This window comes from Schistocerca nitens, chromosome 1 (assembly GCF_023898315.1).
Source record: "Schistocerca nitens isolate TAMUIC-IGC-003100 chromosome 1, iqSchNite1.1, whole genome shotgun sequence".
Classification (NCBI taxonomy): domain Eukaryota; kingdom Metazoa; phylum Arthropoda; class Insecta; order Orthoptera; family Acrididae; genus Schistocerca; species Schistocerca nitens.
Genome location: NC_064614.1, coordinates 920,285,885 through 920,304,544, shown reverse-complemented (window position 1 = coordinate 920,304,544; position 18,660 = coordinate 920,285,885). Strand labels below are relative to the sequence as shown.

General features: G+C 39.9%; 1 protein-coding gene across 2 annotated transcripts in view; it reads right to left on the bottom strand.

Moving 5' to 3' along the window:
• Positions 1 to 13,440: 13,440 nt before the first annotated feature.
• Positions 13,441 to 18,660, bottom strand: part of LOC126192378 (nuclear pore complex protein Nup133) — a 127,509-nt gene continuing 122,289 nt past the window's right edge. For both annotated transcript variants that reach the window (XM_049932598.1, XM_049932599.1), the window contains exon 22: positions 13,441 to 14,029. In XM_049932598.1, coding sequence (XP_049788555.1) covers positions 13,887 to 14,029 — 143 coding nt within the window. In that variant the 3' untranslated portion in view covers positions 13,441 to 13,886. The remainder of the gene's footprint in view (positions 14,030 to 18,660) is intronic.

The following is an 18,660-nucleotide window of genomic DNA, read 5'->3' as shown; positions in this document are numbered from 1 at the left end:
TTTTGTCCCCTTCACAAATTCAGCCATCAGGACTAGTTAAAGGCCTTCTCCCCCTCTCCTGATCCCTACAGTGGAAACGCTTTATTGCCACCAATCCTACCAATCAGTCTCAACCAAAGAATAATGTTGAACCCTGCCTGACTCAGTTCACTCCTCCATCCAATCGTGATCCACCCCCACTGCCCCAAATCACCCGCTGTGAACTTTCCAGAATTTCTTAACCGTGAACCTTCCCTCATCATCATTTGCCAAATCCATCAACACGCAAACTAACCTTACATCCAGAGAAAGACCCACAGTCCACCACCTAAAAACTGATCCTGACCCTATAAACCTGCCTGCAGACAAAGGTTCCACAGCTGTTGTTTTGAACCATAAGGATTACATGGCAGAAGGACGCTGCCAGCCATCTGATACATCCACCTATAAACCTTGCCATAGTTACCCCATTCCAGGAGTCCAGCAAGATCTTCAGTCTATCCTCAAATCCTTAGGCCCATCCTAGAATCTCTTCCTGAAGTCCATCTCTCTCCTCACCCCTACCACTCAATGCACTCCTGCCTTCAACATGCTTTCTAATTTCATAAACTCAACTATCCAGTTACTGTGCCACCACTGAGAAAATATCTGCTCTCATAAACCAACACCTTCAGCCTATTATCTGGAACCTAACCTCCTATATAAAAGATACCAACCATTTCCTCCATTGACTCTCTACAGTTCCTGTTCCTTTACCACATGATGGCCTGATAGTCACTATTTATGCTGCTCCCCTTACACTAACATACCTAATGCCAGTGGCCTTACTGCTATTGAACACTTCCTTTCCCAATGCCTGACAGATTCCAAAACCAACAGCCTCCTTCCTAGTACCCATGGCCAACTGCATCCTCACACACAATCACGTCTTCTTTGAAGGTATTACCTACAAACAAATCCAGGGTATGGCTGTGGGCACTTGCTTGGCACTATCCTATGCCAACCAATTCATGGGCCATATAGAGGAATCCTTCCTAAAAATCCGGAATCCTAAACCCCTCATCTGGTTCAGATTCACTGATGACATCTTTGCGATTTGGATCGAGGGTGAGGACACCCTATCCACATTCCACCAGAATCTCAACATTTTCTTTGCCAATTTGCTTCACCTGGTCCTACTCAACCCAACAAGCCACCTTCCTAGATGTTGACCTCCACCTCAAAGATGGATACATCAGTACCTCAGTCCATATCAGACCTACTAACCACCAGCGATACCTCCACTTTGACAGCTGCCACCCATTCTTTACCAAGAAGTCCCTTCCGTACAGCCATAGCATCTGCAATGATGAGTGGTCCCTCTCGAAATACACCAAGGGTGTACAAAAACAACTCTCCCATGCCTTATCTTTCCAGTCACCCACCACCTCTCAAAGGCCCACTGTCCAGCCACAGAGGAGCATTCCCCTTGTAACTCAGTACAACCCAGGACTGGAGCCACTGAATTACATTCTCCACTAGGATTCTGACTACCTCTCATCATGCCATGAAATGAGAAATGTTCTGTCCACTATCCATCCCACCCCTCCCGTAGTGGTATTCTGCCATCCACCAAACCTACGCAATATACTCATCTATCCCTGCAAAAGCCCTGCTCCCAATCCCTTACCTCATGGTTCATATCCCTGTAATAGACTTAGATGCAAGACCTGTCCCGTACATCCTTTCACCACCACCTATCCCATCAAAGGCAGGACTACCTGTGAAACCAGATAAAGTACTACCACTGTGCTGCATTCTATGTGGGCATGACAACCAACAAGCTGTCTGTCCATATGAATTGCCACCGACAAACTGTGGCCAAGAAAAAACTGAACCACCCTGTTACTGACATGCCATCCAACAAGAATTCTTCATTTCAATGACTGCTTCACAGCCTATTCCATATGGATCCTTACCACCAACACCTGCTTTTATGAATTGTGCATGTGGGAAATCTCCCTGCAATATATCCCATGTTCTTGTAACCATTCTGGCCTCAATCTCTGTTAGTCATTGTCCTTATCTATCTAGCCCCACTCCTGTTCCCATTCCAGCACTACACAGCCCCTCTATCCCATCAATGCACCCAGTCTTTTTACTTCTCTCCTTTTCCACTACCCCTCTCCTCCCTGTCTAACCTCCTGAGTGCACCCATCTCTGTACACTCTCTCCCCCTTGTCCCTGCATACTCCCCAGCAAAACTCCACTGTGCCACACCCCAGGCCTGCTATCCCTCCCCCTCCTCGCCCCAGCCTCCTTAAGCCCAACCAGTCACATTTCCCATCATGAGCTACTGGTCGTTGTCTGGCTTCAGATGCCAGAGACTGTGGTCATGTGTGTGTGAGTTGCATTTACATGAGTGTATGTTTGTGTGTGTCTATCGTCTATTTTTGACACAGGCCTCATTGGACAAAAGCTTATTTTGTGACTGTCTTTTTGTTGTGCCTATCTGTAACTCAACATCTCCACTCTATGGTGAGTAGCAACTATCCTTTTCTTAATACTGTTACATTCTATCCTGGATTTTCCATTGTTTTACTGTTACAATAGTGCATTTGGGGTACATGAAATGATTACATTTACAGATCAATAGCACAAGCAGTTCTGAGGTATCATGAGTTGACCCATGCTGAGCACCAAATCCAATATGTGGTGTAGCCTCCATGGGCGGCAATGCAGGCAGTGACTCTGGCATCCAGTCGATCATACAGATGGCATATAATGTCCTGGGATATGTTTTGCCACACCTGCTTGACTTGTTTAAATATGAGAGAAGACTGAAAAGTGACAATCAATAATTTTATTACCAAAATGTTTAGTAAGTAAAAAGACAAAAGAAAAAATCACAAATGAACTTACATCTTAAACCCACTTTTCTATATAGTCACCAACATTCACAGTACATTTCTCGAATCGTGTAACCAGTTTCAGTATGCCCTGTTCGCAGAATTCCTTTGGTTGGTGTATAGCCCGTCGTCATGAAGAAGTTTGACACCATCAGCATTAACATTGTTGTGTTTGTCACGAAAGGTATGACGCAGCTTAATGAAAGTTTTAAAGTAGGCTGCAGCATTCACAATGGTCCCGGGTTCAGCAAAGGCCACCAATAATACACCATGCATATTCCAGAACACCGTCATGAGTACTTTCATAGCCGACTAAGTCACTCTGAACTTTATTCGTACTGGGGAACCAATATGTTCCCCCTCCATAGAGGCCTACTTGGTTTTGAGTGTGTAGTGGTATGCACACGTCTCATCACCAGTGATGATTCCATTCAGAAATTCATCCCTTTCTGTGGTATAACACATTAAGTGATCCAAGCTTGTCGTCCACCAGCCCTTGTGGTTACCTGTCAGGTTCTTAGGCACCCAGCGAGTACTAACTTTATGAAATTTCAACATTTCATGAACAATATCTTACACCACACCATAGGAAATATTGAACTGCTGTGATTAGGTTTGCAGTTGCACATGCCAGTCATTCAAAATTGCTACCTCAATACCTTTGACATTCTGTGGGGTTGCAGCTGTTACCGGCTGCTCAGTGCATGGCAAATTGCTGAGGTTCACAGAGCCCTCTTAGAAGAATGTATATGACCTGGAGACATTGCTACGGTCCATACAGTTGTCCCCATACATGCCATGCAAGTCCCTGTGAATTTCACTAGTTTATGTCCTTCGGGCCACAAATATCCAACTCACAAGCTGACGACAGTAAGATGTATGCCATGTTTGTTTTATAGTTCAGGCTTCTCTCACTAGAGTTGCACATGAAAACAAAATGCCTTCTGTAGAGCAAACTTCAAACTATATAGATGTGAAATTTCAACATTTAAGCTGCAATACCAGGGAAGAAAAAGTTATTGTGCGACACTTTCCGATCCTCCCCTGTAGTCTGTAGGAGTCGTTTGACAAATCGCACAGGTCACTGCTCATCCCATCACATCCCACACGTGCTCAGTTGGAGACAAGTCAGGAGACTGTGATGGGCAGGGACGTTGCTGCATATCTTGCAGAGCATGCTGAGCTTCACGAGCAGTGCGTGGGTGAGCACAATCTTGTTGGAACAACACACAATCTTTCTGTTCCAAGAACAGGGAAGGAATGGATCTAACAACATTCTTCATGTATTGAGTGCTATTTAGCATCCCCTCCATAAACACCAAAGGGGAATGAGAGTTACAGCTTATTGCACCCCCAGACAACGGGGTCTGGGGTGGGGGGTCAGTATGTCTTGGACGAATGCACTGTAGGAGACAACACTCACCAGGTCAACATCGTACATGAAAAATATCATCACTTGCATGCAGGGAGAATCTGGTTTCCTTGCTGAAGACCGTTCCACCTTTCAAGTGATCCTTCGTTAGCATCAGTCGAGCCATGAACATACAAGCTGCAGTGTGAGTGAAAGTCAGGCTAGAGGTATGCATGCCCATAGCTCCACTGTTAACAACTGGTTCGCAAGAGTTCATGTTGACACATCTGGGCTTGCCAGCCCTCTTATCTGTGCTGTGGTAGCTGTACAATCTGCAACTGCTGCCCTTAACGGTATGACAATACCGGTGCATGTCTGTGCTGATGGACATCCAGAACCTTGCTACTGGTGTGAGAATGTTCACATTATACCTGATACAAGAATTGTTGCCCAACTGACATAGCACATCCAACTTGTTTGGCATTTCCCTGAAAGGACTATCTTGCCACTTGAAATGCCACAATTTGACCCCTTTCAACTCACTCAGTTGGCTGTAGGAAGCCCGAGTATCTCTCCATGACATGATTTCCTGCTTATTTAACATATCTGTACCACACTGAGCCTTCTGTCTGCGATCATTCCCTATTAAAGGGTAGACACAGATGGTGCTCTGGTAACTATGCCAGCGCACTATCTATTGGTAGATGATGCTGACACCATCATCAGCAGACCAAATAATCACCCATGTGGCATATTCTGTCACTGGAACAAAATTGACATTGTATTTCCAGGTGAACTAATTTTATTTATTTATTTTATTCTTCCCAGCAGAGTATTTTCTCTTGGTTGCTGATCATGTTACACACTGGGTAGGCAGCACCACTGGCAGACATTACCATGGACTCAACAGCTCTAGCACGGGTAAAGTTGTGGATTTCTAGATGTGGTTGGTGGGGTGTGATTACCACTGACCAGGGCCATCGATGACTCATTACTTTTCAGGGGATGATGCACACTTTGTGGAGTGTGATGCTTTCACACCACCACCTACTGTCCCCAGATTAATATGTTGGTAGAGTGGTGGCCTCACACCCTCAAGGCAGCTTTAATGTGCTGTAGGGAACAATGGTGAGAGACAGTTCCTTCTTTGATGTTGAGTGTATGCACTTCCTTCAAAGGTGACTTACAGACACCACTAGCTGAAGTCTTGTATGGTGAATCTTTACACCTCCTGTCAGAACCCACTGAATCACCAAACATTCTGGAGTTACCATAACTAGTCAGCAAAATACAAAGCACATTGCATGGATCCGCACACCACCACTACAACCACACAGCATACCAAAAGTTTTGACAACAGGCCTCACCATGCTTGCGCAGCTATGACGAAGCAGGAAGCCTGTATATTCATACGTATAAAACATTAAAAGATCTTTCATTATGTCATAACAAAGAAACAAGACGTCAGAGGATACTCCAAGAACATCAGAATTTCGGGATCCACACTAAAAGGCATAGTTCAGCTAAAAGTGCACATTAGTATGTCCAGTTTTAGATGTAAATTTTCTTGGAGTACCAGTCCTGTAATAACTCATGTTTGGTTCTTTATTATGACATAATGCCATATGTGCTACAATATGAAAGCGTGCACTTGAAATGAAGTTGAAACTAGCCAATAGTGTGGAATTAAACAATTCGTTTCAAATAAATTGACTGCCTCAGCGGAAAAGATTAATAAAAGCCAAATTTCTTTGGCAAACTGACAAAAATAACTTCATTGTTCTGCAAGGCGATTAATGCTTGTCTGTCAGAAATGTGGAATTAAAATAAAATCTGAAACTAATAACATATTTTAGCCATACATAATTATGTGAATGTATTTAATTAACTCGATAGCTCCCAGCCACAGAAATCTGTTTTGTTTTCATTTGACGTGAGAGCAATAAATGAAGAAGAAACAGCAAAATCACTAAACGTAAATACATGTCACATGGAGACTACCCACCTCCCCACTACAACTCAGACTGCTCTGCGCATCAGCCCCGGATCTACGATATTTCTGAACTGGGGCAACAGTAGATAGTGGCACTGCGTTTTGTTGTTGTATATGGTACATTTCCCTTGCAACAAGTTTTATTTTTTTTCTCTTGTTCATGTTTTACTGCTGCAGAATCATTATGCACTAACGAGACACAGTAATATCCTTTGTTAGAGTATTGGTTATTACCAGTCAAAATAACAAAAATTTTACTGAAAACTAAAACAATGAAAAATTCCTGGAATTCTAAAAAGTTACCGGGTTTATCCTGGATGAAAAAATTCCTGGGTTTTTCCCGGATCATATACACCCTGAATAATTCATATGACCTGCCTAATGGACAAACAGTGATTATTTTACAAAAGTGCATAAATAAATGAGTTGAGGGAGGTATAATACCTCAGGATAATAACGTAGCCCAACCAGTAACCCAACCACAGAATTAAAGTTCACTATCAATTTATACAGATTTAAACTCTAACTGCTTCGAGCAGTAGCCTTACAGAGGCTAATATTTAAATACAGTGATGCAATAAGAGACGAAATAATTGACCTAGCAGTGTAGGCAAAGTGTTCGCAACCAATAGTGAATGCAAAAGGCACTGTGCAGTGTGTCAAAACCACTCAAACTGAATGAAATTCATAAAGTTCAATAAATTCATTTCAGACACTATGTGATAACCAGTTCACCTTAGCAAAGTTCAATACTGTTAGTTATATTAGCACTCACCTGGTCAAATACTTTGTAAGTCTCCAAACTGTTACCTTGAACAATTACTGAATCTCAAATGGCAGCACATTGACACATTTCTATCTCTGAACTACAGCTTAAACACATGTGCCTCTCAGCCACACAAACCTTACTAATGACTCTACCCAATGAGACACTAACATCATAAAGGCTCTGAACCATACTCTACTTGCCTATTTGAAAATTCTGTTATTTGACCAGCAACTACAGACAAGCGCGCGCGCGTGCGTGTGTGTGTGTGTGTGTGTGTGTGTGTGTGTGTGTGTGTAACTACCCCACCATTCTTATGAGAACTTTTTCATCATTTTACCTATATTTAACATATATAATTTACATTTTTAAACAATTTGCAGACAGGTATTACTATATTACACATTAAACACGGCAGAATAATCAACTGTGACTTATATTTTATACCTTGCAGAACAGAACACAAAGCACTAGCCAAACTCTTAAACTTTACTGACCTTGCCGCTGTGATACTATGCTACTGTAACATCTGTCTTACAAATACTGACTTAGAAAAATTATTATTAAAGAAGCATAAACAAATTGGAATCTATGTATCACTGGAGAACTCTTCATTTTGGCACTCTGTTACTATTTGCTGCATTAATGTAATCATGTTACTGAATCATATTTTCTGTAGCATGTCTGGAAATGATTTTTTTTTTGAAGCTTCTAGACTTACCAGACCTTGGGCATATTTCCTTGGCATTCACAAGCATGCAGTGGTACAATATATTTAATTTACATGAGTAAACAAACTTATCCCACTTCCATGCATGGCCTGCAGCACTGAATCAGACTACTGGACAGCTTCTGCTTACCTATCTGGTTCTGCCACTATACTCCAACTTGCCAGCCACATATCGGTAAAAATCAAACCTGCTATTTTCGAATACCTTACTCACCACACACACTGCTCGTAAAGTCAAAACAGTTTATCTATTCAAGATTGAGTATACTCAAACGAAGGAACTAATAAAATGCTGATCCCTGCCATAAAATATATTTTAATAGGGTAGAAAGTAAGGATAGTAATGAGAATGGTAGTCATGAATTGGGAGCAAAGTAACATGGTGTGTCCCGCAAGCTTTGGGTGCAGTGATTACATAGTATTCAAAACATGCTAGCCTACAAATACAAAAACTGCAGTAATTCCTTGTAGTACCAACATATATCGTTTTTCAAGATTTTAAATACAAGAGGATTGAGCTTGATAACTGTGCCAATAGAGTGGTCAATGGCAAGAGGATTTCTGAAATTTTAGTTAAATATACATAGGCATACAAATCTTATTACACAGAAGTTCATGTTGTGTTGGCTTGTTATCTAGAAGGGATTAAAAGGCCTGTAAGACACATTGTTTTGTGAAGTACATTTGGCGCAGGATGGGCACATTAAGTCCCAACATGCATTTTTAAGTGTTAAGAGCTGATATGCAAGGGGGAGGACGAAAGGTATCTCATTTCTTGCGAATACAGCTGTTGTGATTTGGTTTGCTAATGAACAAACACGCTTAAAGTGATGTGGCAATTTGCTGAGAAGAAGTCATTGTGTGGAGTACTGTGACTCTGTGACTGGACAATATGTGGACACACAGCTCTTGCACCCCCATCTCATCTATTCATTCTTTATGACCAGGGGGCAGTGAAACTGGACTAACTCAGCACAAATATGACTTTCTAAAATTTACTGGCTTTTATAAAATTTTGTATGGATGACTGTGTTTGTAGTTTTGTATTCCTTTGTATTGGAAAGTGTTAGTTTTGTAGGGGCTAGGTCTTCCAAGGTTGGCTGTTCAGAAGCCATTAAATCCCAGTGTAGTGGAATTATGAGCAACCTAGCTGTGTGCGCACACATGCTTGCACGTGTGTGTGTGTGTGTGTGTGTGTGTGTGTGTGTGTGTGTGTGTGTGTGTGTGTGTGTGTGTGAGTGAGTGAGTGAGTGAGAGAGAGAGAGAGAGAGAGAGAGAGAGAGAAAGAGAGGTGGCAGGGGAGGACGGCAGCACATGCATGTCCAATATATTACAGAAGAATCAATAAAGTGTTTGTTTTATGAAGTTATTAATGAACACAGAGTGGCACATAACATGTTAGAAGGTGTATAAGACAATAACGGATTGAAAGCATTATCAAAAACAGACAATTTTCTAACGGAATTTTGCATTAAAATTATCCTCCCTGCACATTATGTGAACTCAATAGAAAGGCATTAATATATCGAAATTAATTTATGTTGAACATGAGAAGTGCACATTCAGTGCTTGTACAAAATCTATGACTATGTTTACAATACTGCAAAAATAGTAAGCTCTTAATTTAATCATAAAGGGGATTCCTTCATCCCCCCCCCCCCCACACACACACACACACTTTTTTCATTGGAACTAGTTTCTTGTTAATTTTATTTCAGAAGATTCTGAACCATGGTGGGTGATGACGTAAACTGCGAGTGAGCAGGTTCAAATAACATCACAACGTGGTTGGCCAGATCATGCAGCATGACGCGCTGCAAATGTGTGGTCTGAGGCTTGGCTTCTCTGTTTTGCTTGGTCCTTCTTGATGCAGTACATTTCATTTAACAGTGTTATGTGACACTGTTTCTTGCAGCCTTTTATGGTCAACATGAATTTCTTCAGTTCCACAGAACTGTAGTGTCAGTGTTGATTATCATTCATTATTTATTTGCGGTATTAGCGAAATTCATAGGTCCAGTGGGTGTTTGCACAAAAAGAGGCACTAAGGCAATCTAGTGTCTCAACTTCTAAACATGAATGGGAATCAGCAATTCAGAATTCTTAATATCCATTATGCAGAACTGCAAATATGCTATGGAATGGTACAATATCATTCAGAAAGAATTTAAAGATTTATCTGATGAGGAAAGAACAAAAAATTACAATGATCCCCAGACAATTTGTACAGGATTTATCATTCTGTATCAAGAAGCACTTTGTTTTAAATTAGCTGGTATGGATCATGCAATAAAATTGGTGGTAAGAAGTCGACGCATTATTTTATAATCAGTTGCAACATTCTTGCTGGAACTGAGCAAATAGTATGGAGTCGTAATGTATTAGTGTTAAGAACATTGGTTAATGTAATTCTTCAGGATTTAGTTACATCAAGGGGCACATCTAGAACACTTTCAATTGAGGACCCACTATTGTTGAATTCCTGAAAGAAAGGAAAGCAAGAACAAAACTTGGAACATCCAAAGTGAATTACAGACCTCTCACTTTAAGGGGACTTGACTGCAAACTATCCACAGTAAAATGTCGTGAGATAAGAAACAACTTATTCTTGATATGTTTGGGATTTATTTCAAAAGAAATCGTGTTGTGGGAGAGGCAACTTCGAACCAAAAAGAACGTCTATTTCCGTGAACTTACTTGTGTTAAAGAAAAAACAAATTCTGAAAAACCCATTGTGGCATTCAAAGAATTACAGGAACGGTTTTCTAAACGTTTGGAGAACACTGCCAGTCTTATCTCTCCTTTAGAGCTATTTTTGAGACTGTTTGCTGTTTCAGTTAAAAGTGCCCCTGTACATGTGCAGATGGACCTGATCGATTTGCACTACAATCCCAGTTTAAAACAGGAATTCTTTTATGATAAAACTGTTAAAAAGTGCTGCAATGTTTTCCCTGAGAAGAGTTTCCACATCTCCGTAATGAAGTTGCAAATGAGCAACATATGTGGGTGAAAGGCATTCTTTGATTATGAAACAGGTTGCATCACGATTACGTGGCATCGCTGGGGACAAAAATCTGCGAAACTGTCTGTGTTTGTAAGATGAGAGTTTGTATGAAATTGCAATTTTATTACGCCTTCATTGCACCAAAAATAATAACACAAGGCTGAAAATTTTTGTTTGTTTGTGATTTATTTATTTACATGTCAAGTTCTGTTGGACCAAATTGAGGAGTAGATCTCCAAGGGCATGGAATGTGTCAGTACATGAAATTACATCGTAAAAGTAATAACAGATAAAAATAAAACGTTTATGAACCCAAAAAATGTCAAGCCATAAGTTTAAATAAACACAATCAACAATACAACAAGAATCAGCTTAATTTTTCAAGGAACTCCGTGACAGAATAGGAGTGACCCATGAGGCAACTATTCATTTTCGATTTGAAAGTGTGTGGATTACTGCTAAGATTTTTGAATTCTCATTGTAGTTTATTCTTTTAGAATGGGAAGAGTTACCCCAAAATATAATACCATACGACATAAGCAAATGAAAATAAGCGAAGTTGACTAATTTTGGTGTCGAACAATCACTTACTTCACGTACCGTTTGTATAGTAAAAATGTCAGCCTTAAGTCTTTGAACAAGATTCTGAATGTGGTCTTTCCATGAGTTTACTATTTATATGAACACCTAGAAATTTGAACTGTCCAGTTTCACTAATCATATGGCCTTTCTGTGAAATTAAAACATTGGGTTTTGTTGAATTGTGTGTCAGAAACGGTAAAAACTGAGTCTTAATGTGATTTAGCGTTAGTTTATTTTCTTCAAGCCATGAACTTAGGTCATGGACTGCACTATTTGAAACTGAGCCAATGTTGCACACAACATCCTTTACTAACAAGCTAGTGTCATCAGCAAACAGAAATATCTTAGAGTTACCCGTAATACTAGAGGGCTTATCATTCATATAAATAAGGAACAGGAATGGCCCCAACACTGATCCCTGGGGCACCACCCATTTGACCGTATCCCCACTCAGACTTCACATCACAGCGATTCTCAACATTATGGAAAATGACCTTTTGCTGTCTGTTGATGAAATAAGAGGAGAACAAACTTTGAGCTACTCCCCGTATTCTGCAATGGTGCAACTTCTGGAGCAATATTTTGTGATCAACACAAACAAACACTTTTAGAAACAATATTTTAGCTTTCGCATGTATCTGGTCAAAGTTAACTTGGGAAAAACAGTGGCATCACTGTTCTCTGAGTGGATGTAGCAGATAAAAGGTTAACATTTTTCTTAAGTCTATGTTGCACACACTGCAGTGAATAAATCTTCTGTCTATAGAGAAATTAGGAAATTCTTGCAACCACAGACGAATTAGAGATGATTTGGAGCTGGCCACTTTCGGCATGCTTGACTTTCCACAAACAAACTGTCGCTGTGAAATATTTCGCCACATCCAAGCAGCACGCTGACCAACTGAATGAAGACAGTAAAGGTGTTTCAAACAGGTTGTTCCGACAAGGGAGGAAGGCACTGGAGACAGATCCCAAGGCTCCTTTGTGACCTGCCGGCCCATATGATAATTCACAGTGAGCGACAACGCTCTGCAGAGTAGGGCGGGCTGGACTAGCCTGGCGTATGCTGTCGTCTTCTGACTCATGATTGGCATTCATGTATGCAAACAAACCTTTTATTATTCAATTACTGTTTTCTAAGTGGCCAGGAAGACCACACAAGTAGTTTTAGTCATACAGATTTTATATGACTGGATTTTTAAAAATTAGATACATTCAGGTTCTAACATGAAATTATGTATTTTAGGTACTATAAAATTACAATTTTCGATAAAACATTCGCACAATTCTCGGCAGGGAAAACCACAGGAGAATATTAGTCTAAAGAATTTTATTTAATTGTAAAAAATTTTATTTAATTGGATTTTTAAAATTTAGGTACAATCAGGCCCTAACCTAACCTGAAATTAGGTATTTTTAGGTGCAACAAAACTAGTGTTTTCCATCATAAATAGGCACAATATGTGTATGTATAACTTTTACTGCCTTTATTTAATGATGAGCAAAATAGGTTTTTACCTAAAGTCTGTGGTCTAATTATAAAATTATATGTTTGTTTCTTTTATAGGCTGCTCTGGGAGGAGGAGTCAGAGCTTGTTTCAGCAGCCAATGTGCTAAGAGCCGATTGCAAGCTTCTGCTCCTAGCATCCTCTGCTTAGGGGCCACATAAAAGCATGTGACCTTTAGCAGAGATTTTGCAGTGAAGGAACCTGCAAGGCATGAAGCGTGTTACAAGGAAACAGGCTGAGGATTGTAACTGTGGTTAGGGTATAACTGATTTGAGAGAATTACTTCACAAAAGCACTGGTGGTGAAGTCAGATATTGTAATACAAGCTAGGATCATATTGTGTGACACAAGGTAAACTTTTTTGCCTTTACATATATATGAGTCAGACAGTGCTGGGATGAGCTAAGAATACAGGAAATCCGTTTGTGGAATGAGGTGGTGATAAAAATGCAAAAGAAAAGGGTAGTAGCACACCATACTACTTCAATTGTATGAGTATATTAATCAAAGTTCACAATAGTGAATAGTAAATCAAACACTGCTGAACAACGTACTATACATGGTGTAAAATCAGTAGTTGACTCAGCTGCCTTCCCATAACCCGGTCGTGGAAAATTGTACAGTATGAAACTATGAAAGGAAACTAAATACATTTATTACAGTTCTTTTTTTCAAAATACAAAACATTGTACAAAACATGGCAGGACTATCACAAATTTACAAAAAGACTTACTGTTACGATTAGTGACAACATTCTGGAAAGGACAGATTGCTACTCACCATACAGCAGGGATGCTGAGTCACAGATAGGCACAACAAAAACACGACCACTGTCTCCCGAAAGGTTACTTGTTTGACAGTCTTTTGTTGCGCCTATCTGCAACTCAACGTCTCCGCTATATGGTGAATAGCAACATATCCTTTCCATAACACTGTCATTATTCCAGGCTGGATTTTCCATTGTTTTAGGATTTTTATTCACTCAAAAATCCTTCTTGCAACCTTACTTTTGTTCCCCATCCACATGAGAAACCAAATCATGCAATTTACAAACGTAGACAATCGAAATATTCAAAACACAACATTTATACTGTGAGGAGAGTCCTTTCTATATGTTCATATGCTGCTTTTAAAAGGTACTGAAAACTACTGCTGTCCTTAAGGTTTCCAATTTCTGGAGCTTCTAGCAGCCTCTCCACAGGTGGTAGAAGCTCGTCGGCACCTTCATCTGCAAACACAGTTATTAGAAATCAGTACTAAACACACACACACACACACACACACACACACACACACACACACACACACACACACACACACACACAAACAAACAAACAAACAATACTTATTTTGCATAAATTTCTCTTCTGGCTCTTAAGAGTGGTGTCATTTGTTAGGATATATCATATATTCTAGTCTATTTGGTAATTAATTTCTACTCAACTGGAGCAGAAGGACTGCGACTAGTTACCAATTGATGAAACAATCAGGAATGTAGAACTTCAGTACCTAGATTTCAGAAATGACAGCTACAAAGCAATACCAGATTCCAAAAGAAAACTGTGTCAAGGATTTTTTCCACAGTCGAGTTTCTGTGGGCATCAGTCACTGGGAAGTAATACACCATGTATCTCAAATTAAGACTCCCAAGTTTAATTTGAAACACTGTAGATACTAAGTTTCTGTATGTTTATAATCTTTGCATGGTCAACTTACTCATTTGACCAGAAAATGATACATAATAAATACAGGGTGCGTCACCTAACATTACCACTGGAAACACTGCCCAAACCACAACAAACACTGAATAACCAATTCCGCAGACCGAAAGTGAGGAGAGGGGCTGTTGTTATTGGTTAACACAAACCACTGAGGAATGTACGGAAGTCTGATTTTCAAAATATACTTTTTTTTAAAATGGAAATGATAAGTACACCCAGAGTAATTTGTGTGAAGTTGAGGCTTGAAACCTCAGGCATTCATTCAGTAGCATGTTGTAACAAACAAGATCTGTAGACGTATGTTTACGAAGACTACAATGTTTACAAGTTTGGCTGTCTCCGTGTCTGCATGTAGCGCTTGCTGAATTACCGTATTTACTCGAATCTAAGCCGCACCTGAAAAATGAGACTGGAAATAAAGGACAAAAAAATTTCCCGAATCTAAGCTGCACCTGAAATCTGAGACTCTAAATTCAAGGGGAGAGAATAGATTTAGGCCGCACCTCCAAATCGAAACAAAGTTGGTCCATTCTAATATGAGACACAATTTGGGTATAATGAATGACGATACAGCTACAGTAGTTTGGTTCGAGTCGTAAGCTTAGCAGTTAAGCTTTACCAGGTAGCCACTGCTATGCGTCAGGCGCTCCATCCGTATTTATACGGGTGCCCTTCCTTTTTCACGTGCTTCGTCTGGTTTGGATCGATAGCTTATTTTGCTTTGATCTGATAAGTGCCGTTTTCTTTGTTATAGGTGTTTACGTCACTTGAAGCTGAAAATGCATTACTGTGCTGTGTCATACATTGTTTGTCGCATTCTGATAGTGCGTGTTTACGGCGTGTAGCCGCTCGCGGCATGGCTTGCTTTTGTGCGCGCTACCGCCACTTACAATTAAAAAACAAGAGAGAGGAATCGTCTCATTAGCGAAACAATGGCAAGAGACTGCTATTTGTTGTTACTTACACTGCTGCTTTCTTTGATAATGATCAACAAGAACCAAATAATAGACTGTGTATGATAGAACATGTTCTGAACGAGAGTTGGGCGAAAATTTTTCTCCGTATGAAAATCTTTGCGGCTGCTTCTTTAGTACGTCAAATTCTGCACAGAAATTAGAGTCGTCTTAGATTTAAAAATCTAGTCAGTTGCCGTGCTTCATTTCTGACTGTATCACTACTAGGCATAAGAATAATACGAATATAAACATGACACGATACGTATATTCTTCCGCGTTTGCTGTTGTCTCTAGTTTCGTAGTTTATTAGGCAGACAGGATTTAAATGAGATAGCAGGAAACACGAAAGACTACATGGCAAAATGATTATATTCGTATTACTCTTATGGTGAAGAGAATACTGCATGTGATTCACATTTCATCAGGTTCCTATTAGCAACCATCTCTTCTCACAAGTAGGAAAAATTTCAGAACGCAGAGTTGGCCATATTGACGACCATTCCAAACAGTCTTGCCAGTCGGATTTTCGTAGTACATTGAAATTCTGCTACATTCGAAGATGAACAATACGGAATTTGTATTATTTCGTTGGATAATGTATGAAAATGCAGTGGTCGAAACTCGGGGTGGAGAAAAAAAAGCTCGTCTTCCATCTTTTTTTAAAAAAAATTTATTTACTGACGCATTGGTTTTGGCGCCAGTATTTATCTTTGTGCCTACAAAGCATGCCTGTGTAGCGCTACATATATTCGACTGCAGAAGTTAAGTTGTGGTGGCACCTACCAACATTTTTCAGAACTTCCGCTTGCTTTGCACTCGATTCTAAGCCTCAGGCGGTTTTTTGGATTACAAAAACCGGAAAAAAAATTCGAGTAAATATGGTAGTCCTTGTACTCAGAATAACAGTAGTACACTGCATTACTGGATGTCTGTGATAGTGTACTGTACGCAAGTAAGAATAGAAGTAAGCACAGTAGGAACGTGAGGTCACAAGTACAACAGTGTGTACTGTGTTATAAGAACCATGAAAATGATTTATTCTAACTCTGAAAAGGCAGAGAAGATACTCACCTAAGGCGAGTGTAGACAAAACGCAGCTGCAGTCTGCAGGTTGTATGCAGAAAGGTACCCAGACAGAGATCATCCAACATGCTGCACACTTGAAAACGCCTACAAACAATTGTATGCAACAGGTATGATTGTAACATGCAAACAGGTCGGTAACAAACCCATCACAGGAGAAGCAGGTGCAGTTTGTGTGTTAGCTGCTATTGCCATGAACGCACACAAGTTAACGTGGCACTGCTAGAGGCAGTGCAATGAGTCAAAGTAGTGTAATGCGCTTACTTCATCGGCACAAATTTCACCCATATTATGTGTCACTTTATCAGCTATTACATGGAGATGACTTTAATAATCGGCATTAACAGAGAATGTGTTATTGTTCTACCTGTTTACCGATGAAGCAGGTTTCACAAACAATGGTGCAGTGAATTAACAAAACATGCATTACTGGTCCATGGACAATCCTTGTTTGCTTCAACAGGTAGAGCATGGAATGTAAATGTATGGTGCAGAGTAACTCGCTGAGCCTAGACAGAATGTTTGACGGGCGTTTCATAGGATGTGGCAGACGCATAAATTGGCCAGCCCGTTCTCCTGATCTTACACCTTTAGACTTCTTTCTGTGGGGTATGTTAAAGAAGAACATGTACCATGATGTGCCTACAACCCCAGAGGATATGAAATATCGTATTGAGGCAGCCTGTGGCAACATTACACCAGATGTACTGCATCATGTAAGACATTAATTACACGGTAGATCGCAAATGTGTGCACCAAATGATGGGCACCACCTTGAACATTTATTGGCCCGAAATGTAAGGACATACACTTTTACATTCTGTAATTTAAAATAAAAAACAAATTTGTAAGTTTAACTAAATTCTCATGTTAATGTACATTTTCTTCTAACAAATCAGTGCCGTATAGTATTCTTCAGAGAAAAAGACTAATAAAAAAAATGGTTCTGAGCACTATGGGACTTAACATCTATGGTCATCAGTCCCCTAGAACTTAGAACTACTTAAACCTAACTAACCTAAGGACAGCACACAATACCCAGCCATCACGAGGCAGAGAAAATCCCTGACCCCGCCGGGAATCGAACCCGGGAACCCGGGCGTGGGAAGCGAGAATGCTACCACACGACCACGAGATGCGGGCAAAAAGACTAATAAAAATGTTAGCATGTGGACGTAAGTTGCTGTTCAAGTCTCTTCTGTACCTACATTATATCACTGTTCTTTTTGTATCCCTAATTAATTCGGTTCTCTCTGATACACGCAACTGAACTGCTGAGGGGTTACTCAAGTGTCAACTTTACGTTACAAATTACTCTGGATGTAATTATCATTTTACAGTGTAAGAAACACCATTGATTAATTTTTTTTCTGTTTTCAGTTGTGCTAAAAATTACAATAAGTTTCCATTTAAATAATGTAGGTATGTGTTAAAAATTATACTTCTGTGCATTTCTCAATGGTTTGTATTAACAAATTACACTACCCCCTCTCCTCACTTTTGGTCTGTGGAATTGGTTACTCTGTGTTTGTTGTGGTTTGGGAGGCGTCCAGTGGTAATGTTAGGCGACTCACACTGTATATTGTAGGTATAATGCTTCAAACCAGTACTATAATGATAAAGAGAATCTTAAAGTTCCATAATAATTGTAACAACGTCACTAGATTATCTAGTCACTTGTTATTTTGGCACACAAATGTATTGTTGCTCAGTAACTACAGAAAGCCAAAGGTAAGTTCAAAAGAGGTAAAATTTTGAACTAGCAGTGAACAAATCACTAGCTGTTTTCTGAAGGTGAAGTGCTTCTGAGTAACTAATTAATATGCATAATGTTCCTACAGCGACACGAGACAAAGGAGAAGTAATACTAAAATAACCCACATTTCCAACCACAGCAGGAAGTTCTGTAATTCTATAAAAGGAAGTAGAATGAAAATTTACTAATTCGTCTAACAGAGTAGAATACAATTTCAGTGTACTATCTAGAAAAGAAAGAATTTATGAAAAGCATCCAGAACTCATGTCAGAATCTTATTATAGGATTTTGTGAGTTCATTAGAGCAAACTCTTCACACATGAGAATTTACAATTACAACATG